Source organism: Carassius carassius, chromosome 48 (genome assembly GCF_963082965.1).
Source record: "Carassius carassius chromosome 48, fCarCar2.1, whole genome shotgun sequence".
Taxonomy (NCBI): domain Eukaryota; kingdom Metazoa; phylum Chordata; class Actinopteri; order Cypriniformes; family Cyprinidae; genus Carassius; species Carassius carassius.
In genome coordinates this window covers 6,413,201-6,426,134 of record NC_081802.1, presented here as the reverse complement: position 1 = coordinate 6,426,134, position 12,934 = coordinate 6,413,201, and the positions used below count along the sequence as shown (strand labels likewise).

The following is a 12,934-nucleotide window of genomic DNA, read 5'->3' as shown; positions in this document are numbered from 1 at the left end:
AGGATAAAATGCCATTGACTTAGGCCAACCTCAATTAGAAATGCTGCATGAAATGTAAATTACTGTATGCTTGGCACACGCCGATTTAAGTGCCTGCTGGCTGAGAAAACACAATCATCCCCCCGTTGAGGTGTTTACTGGATAAATGAAAGCTGACGTCAGAGGTGTAGCAAAGATTGGACTTAAGTCTTGGTTGGAGGAGACTTGCAGCGCTGCTTTATTTTTAAATCTAATTGAAGTCACGCTCTTTTCTCGTTAAGGTTTGTGTACGTTATTATCTGGATTACAGCTTGCTTTTGTGATTGAATGACATTGAATGAACATTCAGTTTGTTAAAGGATTGACTTTGACAGCACAGAAAAGATGGGTGATGCTGTGTGTTGTATGCTACAGTGTGCTGACTGTAAAAATTGTATTTTCAGTTAGTGGTGAATACATATGTATTATTTAGTTTTTTTTTTTTTCAGATGATAAGGTTTGGACTGTAGTGAATCACAATAGCACAGACATGTTGAGGGTTCAAGGGTCTTCACTTCAGAAGCCCCACGTGATGAAGTTCAACTACAGCACGTCTCTGGAACAGCTGCGGACACTTGTGGGCAGGTCTGAACAGTGCCAGCAGGAAGTGGTTTATCTCTGCAGGAAGTCCCGCCTCTTCAACACATGGGGTTGGTATTGAAAAACATCTGCCATGTTAATTCTAGCATTCTATAATATATATTAATATATAAATAATATATTCATTTACATTTATTATATACATTTTATGTAATTATTTTATTTGGATATTTTAATTAAAGTATCAGATTTGTATCTATCTATCTATCTATCTATCTATCTATCTATCTATCTATCTATCTATCTATCTATTCTTGAGCTTTTGCTGTCTCTCCATTTAAATCACTATATAAAGTATATTGGGACTATTTTATTTTTACAGTATTTTTTGATATACAGTTATTTAATTTATATATACTGTTTATTAATATTTTGAATTGTTAATATTGTCCTTTTATATATTTTAATTTTGGTATTGTATGTGCTTTTGTCTTTATTTTGCTATTTAAATGTAATTTATTTTTTATTTTAGTTTTAATTCAGTTCTTTTTTTTCAGTTAGTAATTTTAGTGGTTAACCTATTTCCAATTTTCTAATTTTATACATAATTTTTACTCTTTAAGTTTCATTCATTTTAGTTTAGTTTTAGTTTACGTTTTTATTCCCAGTTAATAATTTTAGTGCTTCAACCTATTTAGGTTAGTTGCCAAAACAACATTTCTGATTTTCATTTAACATTCAAGTTTTTCATCTAGTATTTATATATAATTGTATTTATTTATTTCATACAGCAAATATGTGTTAGTTAACAACGATAACCCTGAGAATATATAACTGATCATTGGGTAATGTCATAATGTTTAATGACTTATTAATGCAAGGGTGGACGTTATAGTGTTATAGTGATACGTGTTGATCATTCTTACTTATTAAAAGCAGTCACTGATCAGCATTCACTCTCCGAACATCTCATCTGCCTTCTTTCCAAGTCCTTATTCTTGATTAAAACGTCTCAGCTCATTGGATCATTTACCCAAAGTGGAATTTGTTCAGATCTCTAATCTGACTTGACCCCCAATCTAATTACAATATTAATTGATGGGAAATGGTGACATTTATAAACTAGCCAGTCCTTGAAATTGTTCATCAGTTTGTGCCGGGCACAGAGATATTTACATAATGAGATCTACAGTTGGGTCCCGTTCTTTTGCTCCGGTGGCAGCAGAGCAAGGGAACAACGATTGGCCTGATTTTTCCTGGGGGGGGATATTGAGTAGAAAGGCTAAACGTGTGGAATAACGGTGGCTGGATCTTGTGGGAATATCTTCATGGACTGTACTCTTTTCAGATCTGTTAACTACAGAAATATAATGTATAATGGCAATTCTGACCACGTTTTACAGGCAGGTAGAGTTTTACAGTGACAAAAACATCCAGCTCTTATCTGCAATCGTCAACTGTATTTTTGAGATTATCATTATTGTTATTCAGGGCATTTTTTCTATTATTAAAATCCTTTTGTTTAAAAATGTAAATGTTTGTTTGTTTGTTTATTTTATTTTATTTATTTTGGTATTTAGTATACAGAATAAACACCTTTACGTATTTTTTCCCCTCAATTTAAAAAAAAGTAAATATATCATTTAAAATGGTATAATAGTTTAAACATGTAAACATTATATATGTCATGTAATATTTATTTTAATGTTTTCATGCCTGATTTAATCCGCCATACCGCAAAAATCGTAAACTACAGTACTGTCAGTATTAACCTTTTATATTGGCTTAAAGTCGTTTTTTGTTACACGTCACAGTCACTGGCAAAAATAAAGAAACGTTTTGGCTGAAATGTGTTTGCTCCAGATGGAACGCCCTTGTCCTGGTGGCTGGACCGGGCGGGAGAGAAGAGGACGTACTGGGGTGGATTTCTCCCCGGGGTGCAGCAGTGCGCCTGCAGTCTGGATGAGAACTGCATTGATATGAATCACTTCTGCAACTGTGACGCTGACCGCAGCTCATGGTACGAGCCATCGTTGTTTGCCTGCTTCTACACTGGTGCTCTTTCATATTAGATTTTGCATTGTTTTGCTTGTAATCTGTTGAATATCGTCTCATGTTTACAGTATCAATAGCTGCGGATAGTGAGAGCAGTCGTGTAAAAACAGCTATTGTTTGCTTGTGAACAGGGAGAATGACACAGGAGTGCTGTCCTACAAAGAGCACTTACCAGTGACCGAGATCTTGGTAGGAGACACAAACCGAAGTGGGTCTGAAGCTATTTACAGAGTGGGATCTCTGCACTGCTACGGCGACAGTACGTAAGCATGCATATCTCATTTTAGCATACTTTAGAAACTTTTTCAACTACAGATGTGAAACTGAATTGTAACACGATGGACTGGAATTTTTTTTGGGGGGGGGGGGGGTAAAACACTTAAAGTTATAACTAACTAAATATTTTCTGCTTTTCTAGACCTTTTGTAATTAACACATTTAGAAACTTTTGGGTACCCCCTTTTTTTTTTTGCATTAGAACCTGCTGTCAGTTTTTTTAAATAATACATTTTAATTATTTTTATTAAAATTTATTTTATGTTTTATATAATAATAATAATAAAAATAAGTAAAAAAAAATATATGCGAGAACTTGTTTAGACTTCAAACATGTGGTTTATTAATAAAAGTAATGTCTATTTCAAAATCTTCTTGGACGTTTTCGGAGATGTGAGCTCCAGGGCCAAGAGGAGCCTCACCTCGGCCAGATCTTCTGGAATTTACCGCTGGCTCTGATGTCTCTAAAATGGTTAAACATGAGATATAATTTGTTTTGGGTAAATCTTACGGGCAATCTTTGATCTTAATATACTTGTTCCAGAACAAATAGTTTTGTCTGAGAGTAAATTCTCATTTATGTAATAAAAATGTAACATGAAGAGCGCTGCCTTTGTACTTTTGACTGAATTGCCTAGCAACTTTTATGATGGATGCTGTTGTTGTTGTTTATTAAGTAAGGGATAAAGTATGGCTATCTGTGCATTTGAACAATTTTAATGCATGACGTGGATGCCAAGGACATTTACATTCATGCGTCTGATTGCATGGGAAGTTATGATTTTATCCATGCCTATCCTGGGAACCAAATTTGTGATCTTCTGGCTGTCAGCGCTGCCTTCTACTGTTTGAGGGACAGTTGTTGCTGTCAGTTTAATAAATTTATCAATCATGCTTTACTTTTTAAATCTTAAATTTTTGTAGTTAGTGCATTAACACATTAATTAATCCCATGTGTTAATGCATTCATTTGAACAACCTTAAAAATCGGTTATATCTAGAACTTGCAGTCAGATTTTGTCTTCACCTACACAGTCTATCACATCTTAGCTATAAAAGAGGGATATATACAGTAGTTTAGCAAAATTTCTGACAAGACCCCTTAAACTACAGGTTATAATTAAGTCTTAGCATAAGAATATTTTAATAAAACCATAATCGGTCTCCTCTTACCTCAGGGTTTTTGTGGAACGCCGCTTCCTTCTACCAGGAGTCGTCCTACCTGCACTTCCCAATGCTTCAGGCCGAGCTCAGCGTCGACATCTCACTCTATTTCAAAACCACGGCTCCCTCTGGAGTCTTCCTGGAAAATCTGGGTGCAAAAGACTTCATTAGAGTGGAACTCAGCGGTGAGTCCCTTATACTGAGAGCGAGGCTTTCAAAAAAAGAGAATTAATTAAATTTTCAAATGAAGATGGGTTAAGAAAACTTTTTTTGTTACTATTATGTTACTATTAACACAAATGGCAAAATAAAATGGTAAAAGCCACTCATATTAATGCCGTGTCATTAGTATTTGCAGCAAAGAGGAGAGGACACAGCCAGTTTGAGTGGAAAGAGTAGTTTTAGTGAACTATGCCGTTGAAACCATCAGCTGTGTAATTATTGTACACAGTTCACTGAGGCTGTTCATCTTCATCATACTGCCTGCCATCAACTTTTTTATATATATTTTCCCCCAAGTATTAGGACTTTTTTATTTTCACCCAAAATTGCCAGAGTATATTGCTGAGGTTGTTGCATTTATATAAATGTGAAAGTTAAGAGGTTGGCTTCCTGTTTCTGGGTGTTGTTCCATGTCACACTGCACCCTGACTTCCTTTAACGACGAGTCGATACGTACCGCACCCGTCTCAGTGCGTGCACTTAATCACTGTAGCTAGTGGCGCCACTATGTTAGCATTTAGCTTAGCACCATTCTTTCCTTAGGATCCAAACAGGGATGAATCTAGAAGCCACCAAACACTTCCATGTTTTCCCTATTTGAAGACGGTTACATGAATAGTTAAATGAGTAAGTATGGCGGCACAAAATAAAACATGGCAATTTTCTAAGCTGATAGAAAATAACTATAATGTATTGCGGAAAAGCACTTCGCAGCACTTCAACCTCAGCGCAGTAATATCATCACTCCTAAGAACTCCACCCAAACTACTACCAATACCAATATTACTGTGCTGTGGTCGAAGTGCTGCGAAGTCCTCTTCCGCCATACATTATAGTTATCATTTTTTATCCACTTAGAAAATCGCCAGATTTTATTTTGTGCCGCCATACTTGCTCATGTAACTACTCATGTAACCGTCTTTAAATAGGGAAAACATGGAAGTGTTTGGTTTTTTCATTTTTATATTATTTGCACATTTTTATTTTTCAGCCCTTTGGTGGTACTTCAATTTCTTGATATTTATGTATTATTGTTTTAGAACCATACTTATAACCAAACAGCTAAATAGATTATTTTAATATAAGAGCTAAAATGTTTTTACCTAAATACTTTTAATAAAGAATCTAAATAGTTCAGACAAGTCATTAAATTGGACAGTAGAACTGTTTAACAATAACTAAACTGTAGCGTAATTTCTGCTACTTAAGATTAAATATGAAATTTAAATATATCAAATCACCCAACCCTACAATTACAGCCACAAATTCCTGTTGCATATGAAGTGATTGGTGTTGTCTTCTCATTCCTGCAGGACCTTCTGTTGTGACCTTCACATTTGATGTGGGTAATGGCCCGGTGGTCCTGACGGTGAAGTCCCATGTGCCGCTGAATGACAAGCAGTGGCACTATCTCCGAGTTGAGAGGAATATGAAGGAGGCGTCGCTGCAGGTGGACCAGCTGCCCTTGCGCTTCCTGGAGGCCCCGTCTGAAGGCCACACCCACCTTCAGCTCAACAGCCAGCTGTTCATTGGTAATCCACCGCCTTGAGTGACAGCTTTGTGCCAGCGGGGCGTAAAAGAATAATATCCCTGTACCTCCACAGAGATGCTGCTAATAGAGTTTACATGCTTATTATTTCAATCTGAATTCCTAACGCTCCCCCAAACCGACCCTTTTAATTCTGCATTACTTTTTTCTATATTATTGTTTGTTGACAGGCCTTTCTATTTTTTGCACTTAAATTAGTTTTACTCACACTAACAAAGCTTTCTGCCTTATTTGCTTTTACTTTTGTTGTACCAGTGCTAACAAACCTCTGTGTTTTTTGCAATTAATTTTGTTGCACTAACTTTAACAAAACTAACAATTTGTGTGCTTAATTATGTTGTACTAGCTCAAACAAAGCTTTGTCTTAATTACTCTTAATTTTGCTGCATAGTGCTATTACGATTCTTTTTGTACTTAATTTTATTTTACTTATGCCTACAACTCTTTCTTATTTGCGCTTAATTTTGTTGTATTCGCACTAACAAAGCTTTGTCTTTTTGCTATTAATTTTGTTGCACTAGATCTAACAAAACTTTAAATGTTTTTGCACTTGATTTTGTTGTACTAGTGTTAATAAAGTTAGTTTTGATTACACTTAATTTTGTTGTACTAGGGTTAACAAAGCTGTCTTTTTTTGCGCTTAATTTTGTTTAAGTAGCTCTAACAAAACTACTTTTTTGCACTTGATTTTGTTGTACTAGTGTTAATAAAGCTTGTTTTGATTACACTTAATTTTCTTGTACTAGTGCTAACAAATTTTTGTGCTGAATTTTGTTGTAAAAGTGCTAACAAAGCTTGTTGATTACACTTAGTTTTGTTGTACTAGCGCTAACAACACTTTACAGTTTTTCTGCTTAATTTAGTTGTACCAGTGCTAACATATTTTTGTTTATTTTGTGCTTAATTTTGTTGTAAAAGTGCTAACAAAGCTTGTTTGTTAACACTTAGTTTTGTCGTACTAGCGCTAACAAAGCTTTGTCTTTTATGCACTTAATTTTGTTGTAGTAGCGCTAACAATGCTTGTTTTAATTACACTTCATTTTGTTGTGCTAGCACCAATAAAGCTTTTTTTACGCTTAATTTTGTTGTACTACCACTAATGAAGATTCTGTCATAAATACACTTAATTCTGTTGTACAAGAGCTAACAAAGCTTTCCATTTGGTGGTAAATTTTGATGTACTAACGCTAAGATAGCTTTTTAAAGTTACTGCTTTTTGTCTGTGCAGGAGGCACAGCATCGAGACAGAGAGGATATCTAGGGTGCATCAGGTCATTAAGCATCAACGGGATGACACTTGACCTTGAGGAGCGGGCTAAAATGACCCCTGGGGTTAGTTCGGGGTGCCCAGGTCACTGCAGCAGCCAAAACAGCTTGTGTCACAACAGGGGGAAATGTATCGAGAAGAGCAGTGGCTACGTTTGTGACTGCACACACTCAGCCTATGGAGGACCCAACTGCAAGAAAGGTACGTCATTATTGCTGATAAATCGCTAATATTGAGTTTGGTTGCACACTTGGTTTCTGCAAGTTACAATATCTTAAAAGCAGGTTGCCCAATGGTGAAACTCATACCAATATATACACAATAAAATGTGTAATTAGATCTTAAACAGTTGAGATATTCATAATTAAAGTAAGGTGCTAACTGGCCAAATGTTGACCAGCATATCTCTCTGTGGCTGTTTATAACACAGAATGTTTTAGATTTTTTTGCAGTTCAAGGGAGCAATTCATCATTAAAAAAACAGTTGGTTTCAACTTCGTTATCCTCCTTACTCAACTAAGGTATTTCAAAGAGCTTTCAAGAAGGAGGACACTTAAGAACTTGATAACCTTGATTTCTGAAGACGCTGTTGTGCCCGCAGATTGCACCTGATCAAAGCTGAGCAGGATAAAACATGAGATATTCAGTGCAGTTCTCCTATTCTCTGTCTGTCTCGATGTCTCAGAGTCCATGACCGTGAACCACAGTTGTTTGGATGGATTTTGCTCAAAGGGTTGTAACCTGACCAATCCCAGTGGAACCTCCCTGCCCATCACGCTCAATGCTAAACCGCTCTGTTGTCAATACAGCCTTTATCACATTTGATCATCTGATATGCCAGACAGCCAAGCCATTCAATGCTCTGTGAATGAGACTGCATTCTTGGCTTTGCGTTTTATTTATTGGACTCTAGAGGGCTTGTGTTTCTATTCAGATAATATTATGAGTAAATGAACACCATGAGATGACCAGGGGTCGTTTTCAGTCCAGGCATAATTTTGCATTCATTTAAAGTTTAAATGATTTCCTCTGCATCATGTCCTTGGTGTTCGACAGTGCATTAATATGCTGATAGGGAAACAAAAACACGACCAATCAGTGTCTATGATCTGCCCACAAGCGTTTGCACCAACATTTTCATGCTTTCGTGTTTTCTTCCTTTCTAGAAGTGTCTGTGTCCTTTGAAAGCGGGTCCTCTGTGACCTATACCTTCCAGGAACCATTTTCTGTGATGCGCAACCAAAGCCGTCAGTCCTCGGCTATCTTTGCCCAAGGCAGCAATTCACGAGAGAGCATCGCCTTCAGTTTCCTCACAACTCAAACTCCTGCCATGCTTCTGACAGTCAACACCTATCATCGACAGTACATGGCCATTATTCTGGCTCACAACGGTAATAACATCATTTTACTGTTTCTTTCTTGCTTTCTTTCTTGTTTTAATGTAATAAGGGTGAATCTCACAAAACATGTTAAGAACAGGTTCAGGACATACTGTATTTTTTCCCAAAATAATAATAATAATGATAAAAGCAAATAAAGCAATTTTTTACTACTCATTATTTTACGAAAAGTATTAAGTCTTGCATAATGGTAGTGTTTGTTATTACATTTAGGCTAACTGAAATGTTAATATTTAATATACAATAATAATATAAAACAATAATTTTCCTTACTGTACAACAAATGTATTAATGCAAAAAAACTCTCTCATTACTCTCATGCATGTTGTATAGTATAATGTTAATTATATAGTTTGCATGCATCATAGTAGTGTTTTTGTGCTGCTTTAAATATATTCTAATTAAAACTGAAATATAATATATTTAATATATATGAAAATAAGAACCACCTTGAGATTTAGAGGAGTATTATGGTAAGGATAATTTTTTTAATAGGTACTGGCTAAATTTAGTTCAAATAAAGTCTAGAAATGTATATTATCAGAGAATAACAATGTTCTATTTCCATTTCTTTTTTGTCCTGTAACAGCATGTGGCAAATCCTAGTGTTGTATTGGCCAATCAGAGCTGTTTTTTGATTACCTTCAAACTGTCAGTTGATGATTACTACAATGGAGGTGATGGTGATGATTGGAGAGGAGCATCCTTTTCTGTGTTTCTCATATTTCAAAACAGCGGTCAAGCTAGCAATTACCCTCATCAGTGGGGAAGGAAATGTTGACTTGATTCAGTCTCACTTGTGTCTCAAATTGCATGGCTTTCTCGCATCTTGTTGGTGTCCTGCAGGGAGTTTGCAGATTTGGTATCGGCTGAACAGAGACAAAGAGTCTGACATCTTTACACCAACATCTCTTAATTTGGCCAATGGAGAGCTCCACAGAGTCCAGATACATAGAGAGGGAAGGGACATGTACGTCCAGGTGAGTTTTGAAAAAGCGAAAAAAAATAAAAAAACAATTGGGGTAAGTTCTGTGGTAGCTATTAACCAGTTATGGCAGCTACTGCACAATTATATGTTAACAGCGTTATTATAAATCATTGTTCTTTATTCATGAAACGAGCAGAACAATCATTTATTGAACCTAACCAAGACAATCTACATTAAAATAGTTTTACAAAAAATTTTAAGGATTGAAGTTGCAGTCATGCAACAATTCATGCAACAATTTACGTACAAATTGTTTTATGAACAAATTACAATGAAATTCAATTCAACAATTCATCAACAAATGATGTTGGTCACATTCATGCAACAGTTTATTTATGAATTGTTTTACAAACAAATTAGACAGAAATTTAAGATGTGAGACACATTAACACAACAATTTACGTACAAATTGTTTTACGAACAAATTACAATGAAATTCCATTGAAGATGTTGGTCACATCCATGCAACAATTTATGTACAAATTGTTTTACGAACAAACATAATATTTTAGGCATAAAACGTATTGTATATTAAATACATTTAATAGATTAAAATTATTCTATGAACAATTTATTCATACATTTAATTGAAGGTGCAAGTCAAATTTTGCAACACTGCATAGTTTTTATTTAAGGTTTATATTGTCTAGGTTACATTTTTCTACAAATTATGTAAAATTGTTTATATGAATCATTTGCATTATTTGTGTTGCACATTACATAAGAATAGTATAAATAAAAACACATTCTTGTTTCAATTTACATATGAATGTTTTCCTAAAAATATATTACTCAAAAAAAAATGTTATGCTTCTGTTTTCATTAGAATGCTTTTACAAATAATTCACAAAGGAGTTGAGTTCCACTCATGTTTCATGAGTTAGTCCTGATGCTGCTGAGGGAAAGTTATAGCATCATTAATAGCATTCCTTTCAATTGATTAAGATCAGATTGGTTTTCAGTCGGAGTTAAATAAAGTAGCCTGATGTGCATGGCTGATGATACATTTCAGTTTTGTTCACCAGTAGCACAGACTTTATGAGCAGAGCTTAAACTCAAGGATGTCATCGGTATTCTACACACAGTCTTGCAGATTAACACGTGGTGGCTTTTGTCTCACACCAATAAAATATTTGTGGAATCTTGCAAATGTCACGCTAGATCTCTCTCTCTCTTTCTCTCTGTATCCTTCTCCTTCTTAGATTGATAAAGATACCAATCTGAAATACAGCCTGTCCACGGACAAAGAGTTGATCACGATAAGGTCTTTGACATTGGGGAAAGTCACAGGTAGGCGGTTTAATTAAACTTCAAGATTAAAGCTGTGGATGTATGAGCCTGTGCTTTACGGACTAATTCACCACACCATGCCACCTTGAGATGGTCTTATCGGGCAGAATCCTTCATTAAGCACTACATACACTAGTTTGGTTTAGTTTAGCACTAGTTGTTGGGACAAATAAGAACCTACTGAGGTACAGTATTCTTGCCTCTCTCAGGTCGAGCTGGTGTAGACGAGGAGGTTCTCCAGGCCGGCTCCAGAGGTTTCATCGGCTGTCTGTCTTCAGTTCAGTTTAACAATTTGGCTCCTCTCAAGGCGGCCATATTGAATCGAGGCAGCTCATTGGTTAATGTTCTTGGTAACCTGGTAGAGTCAAATTGCGGAGAGCTGGCGGATAAGTCTTCATCCAGATCTTTGTCAGGTTAGTAAAAGGACCAAGAAGTTTTTAAGAAATGGTGAAATGAATGGAATCACTGTACAAACAACAAACTTTATTGACAGATCATGCAGACACAGGAAGTAGAGGGAAGAAACTTACGAATGCTGCCCAAAGTGGATCTGCTGTAATTGGAGGTATGTGCTGCTTTCCTGCTCAATTTTTTAAGGCAAACGTGCTGTAAAATCAAACCTTTTATGAATATTCTGTCAATAATCTGTGAACTTTCGGTAAGGTATTTTGAAGGTGCAAAAGATGAAACGGCCAAAAAAAGTCCATCCTAAATTGTCAATAGGCAATAATGTAGCTATAAAGCATAACTCATGATTTACTTTCAAACCAAGCAGCTTTTGATCGGTCAACATGGCAAATCCTCGTGTCCAGCTTGAATTTGGTGCAAAATCTGGGTGAATCTCCTAATTGTGTGGATTCCTACTGAAATTACTGCATTTAGCCAGTGAAAATTTGTCAAACAGTGTTAAATATGACTGCACCTGTGACCATCGGACACAGAAAGTGGTGGTTTCAGAACCATTGGTCATAAGATGCTTTCAAACCAAACAGCTCTCTGCTGGTCAACGTTGGAAATCTTTGTGACCAACTTGAACCAGTTGCGAAAACTGCATGAGGAAACCTTACGCCCTTGTGCATTGGCACAAGTGCCACTCACTTATTCTGTCTCTCGTAGGTTTGATAGCAGCAGTGGTGCTCATTACCCTCTGTGCTGTGGCCGTGATGACCCGCTTCCTGTACCGCAATCGAAACGAGCGTATCCGGCAGATGGCCTCCGTCAAGGAGAAAGATCACCACCCCAGGCCAGAACACCGATACCGGGCCGAGTTGGACTTACACAGTGCCATGAGAGACAGCAGGAAAGAGTACTTCATCTGACCTGTGGTGTACAAACCTCATGATCCCCACTGAGTCGCTGCGACCCTATGTTCGATGCCAACTCAGTGGACAGGGATTAGGGACAGGAAGTGAGCTGAGCTTTGTGGACACAGCCAGTGACCTTCACCCTCCCAACCACTGTCCTTTAGCATCCAGGATTCAGGGAACAGAAAGTACACAACACAGATATGTTGAACTATAGTGGTATCCAGGCAGCATGGTGGATTTTAATATATCGGTGGTTCTTTGCTGCAGTTTTAGAAAAATGTTCCCAAGAGTTAGAAGATCAGGTGGCTTCAAAACTCAGAAGCTGTACCCAAACATGGTCTTCAGCCCTTCGCAGAGGATTGAGAATAAGACGTTTGAAGCTACTCTTTTGCTTTCAGGGCTAATTGTTTAACCAGACAACAAAGAGATTACAGAATCGTTCGTGTGTGCACATGCGAATCACTCTGGCAGACAAACAAACACTCGTCGGTCTCCAGTCTGTGGACCGTGACCAATCAAACGGCTCTGGTGCAGTACTAATCCAGCACGAATGGTCTTGTTCAGCCACAGGCGAGCACGATGTAGTGATGCAAATAAAGTGGTTGATGTTACCAGTGGGGCTCTTTCACTTCCTCCTTCCTTTGTTCTGTTTCTCCTTCATACATTAACTCTGTTTCCTTTACTATGGACTACTTGAAACAGCATTCGCAATGTGTTTAGCTTAACAGTTATGTGATGAATCGTAGGGTGAAAGAACAGGAAATAAGGACTTGATTATGTCCAAAATTGGGTCATGAAAAGCAGGCGTTGTGTTTCAGAACAGTGGCTTCCAGTTGGAGAATATTAAAAAAAAAAATC

The 12,934-nt window shown here is 36.7% G+C and overlaps 1 protein-coding gene across 1 annotated transcript in view; it reads left to right on the top strand.

Moving 5' to 3' along the window:
- The window catches only part of LOC132131508 (contactin-associated protein-like 5), an 80,837-nt gene extending 68,150 nt beyond the window's left edge, over positions 1-12,687 (top strand). Inside the window, exons 13-24 of the mRNA XM_059543551.1 lie at positions 468-668; positions 2,422-2,578; positions 2,745-2,872; positions 4,068-4,238; positions 5,589-5,807; positions 7,053-7,292; positions 8,258-8,482; positions 9,338-9,471; positions 10,682-10,769; positions 10,979-11,182; positions 11,263-11,334; positions 11,886-12,687. Coding sequence (XP_059399534.1) covers positions 468-668; positions 2,422-2,578; positions 2,745-2,872; positions 4,068-4,238; positions 5,589-5,807; positions 7,053-7,292; positions 8,258-8,482; positions 9,338-9,471; positions 10,682-10,769; positions 10,979-11,182; positions 11,263-11,334; positions 11,886-12,088 — 2,042 coding nt within the window. The 3' untranslated portion in view covers positions 12,089-12,687. The remainder of the gene's footprint in view (positions 1-467; positions 669-2,421; positions 2,579-2,744; positions 2,873-4,067; positions 4,239-5,588; positions 5,808-7,052; positions 7,293-8,257; positions 8,483-9,337; positions 9,472-10,681; positions 10,770-10,978; positions 11,183-11,262; positions 11,335-11,885) is intronic.
- The last annotated feature ends 247 nt before the right edge of the window (positions 12,688-12,934 follow it).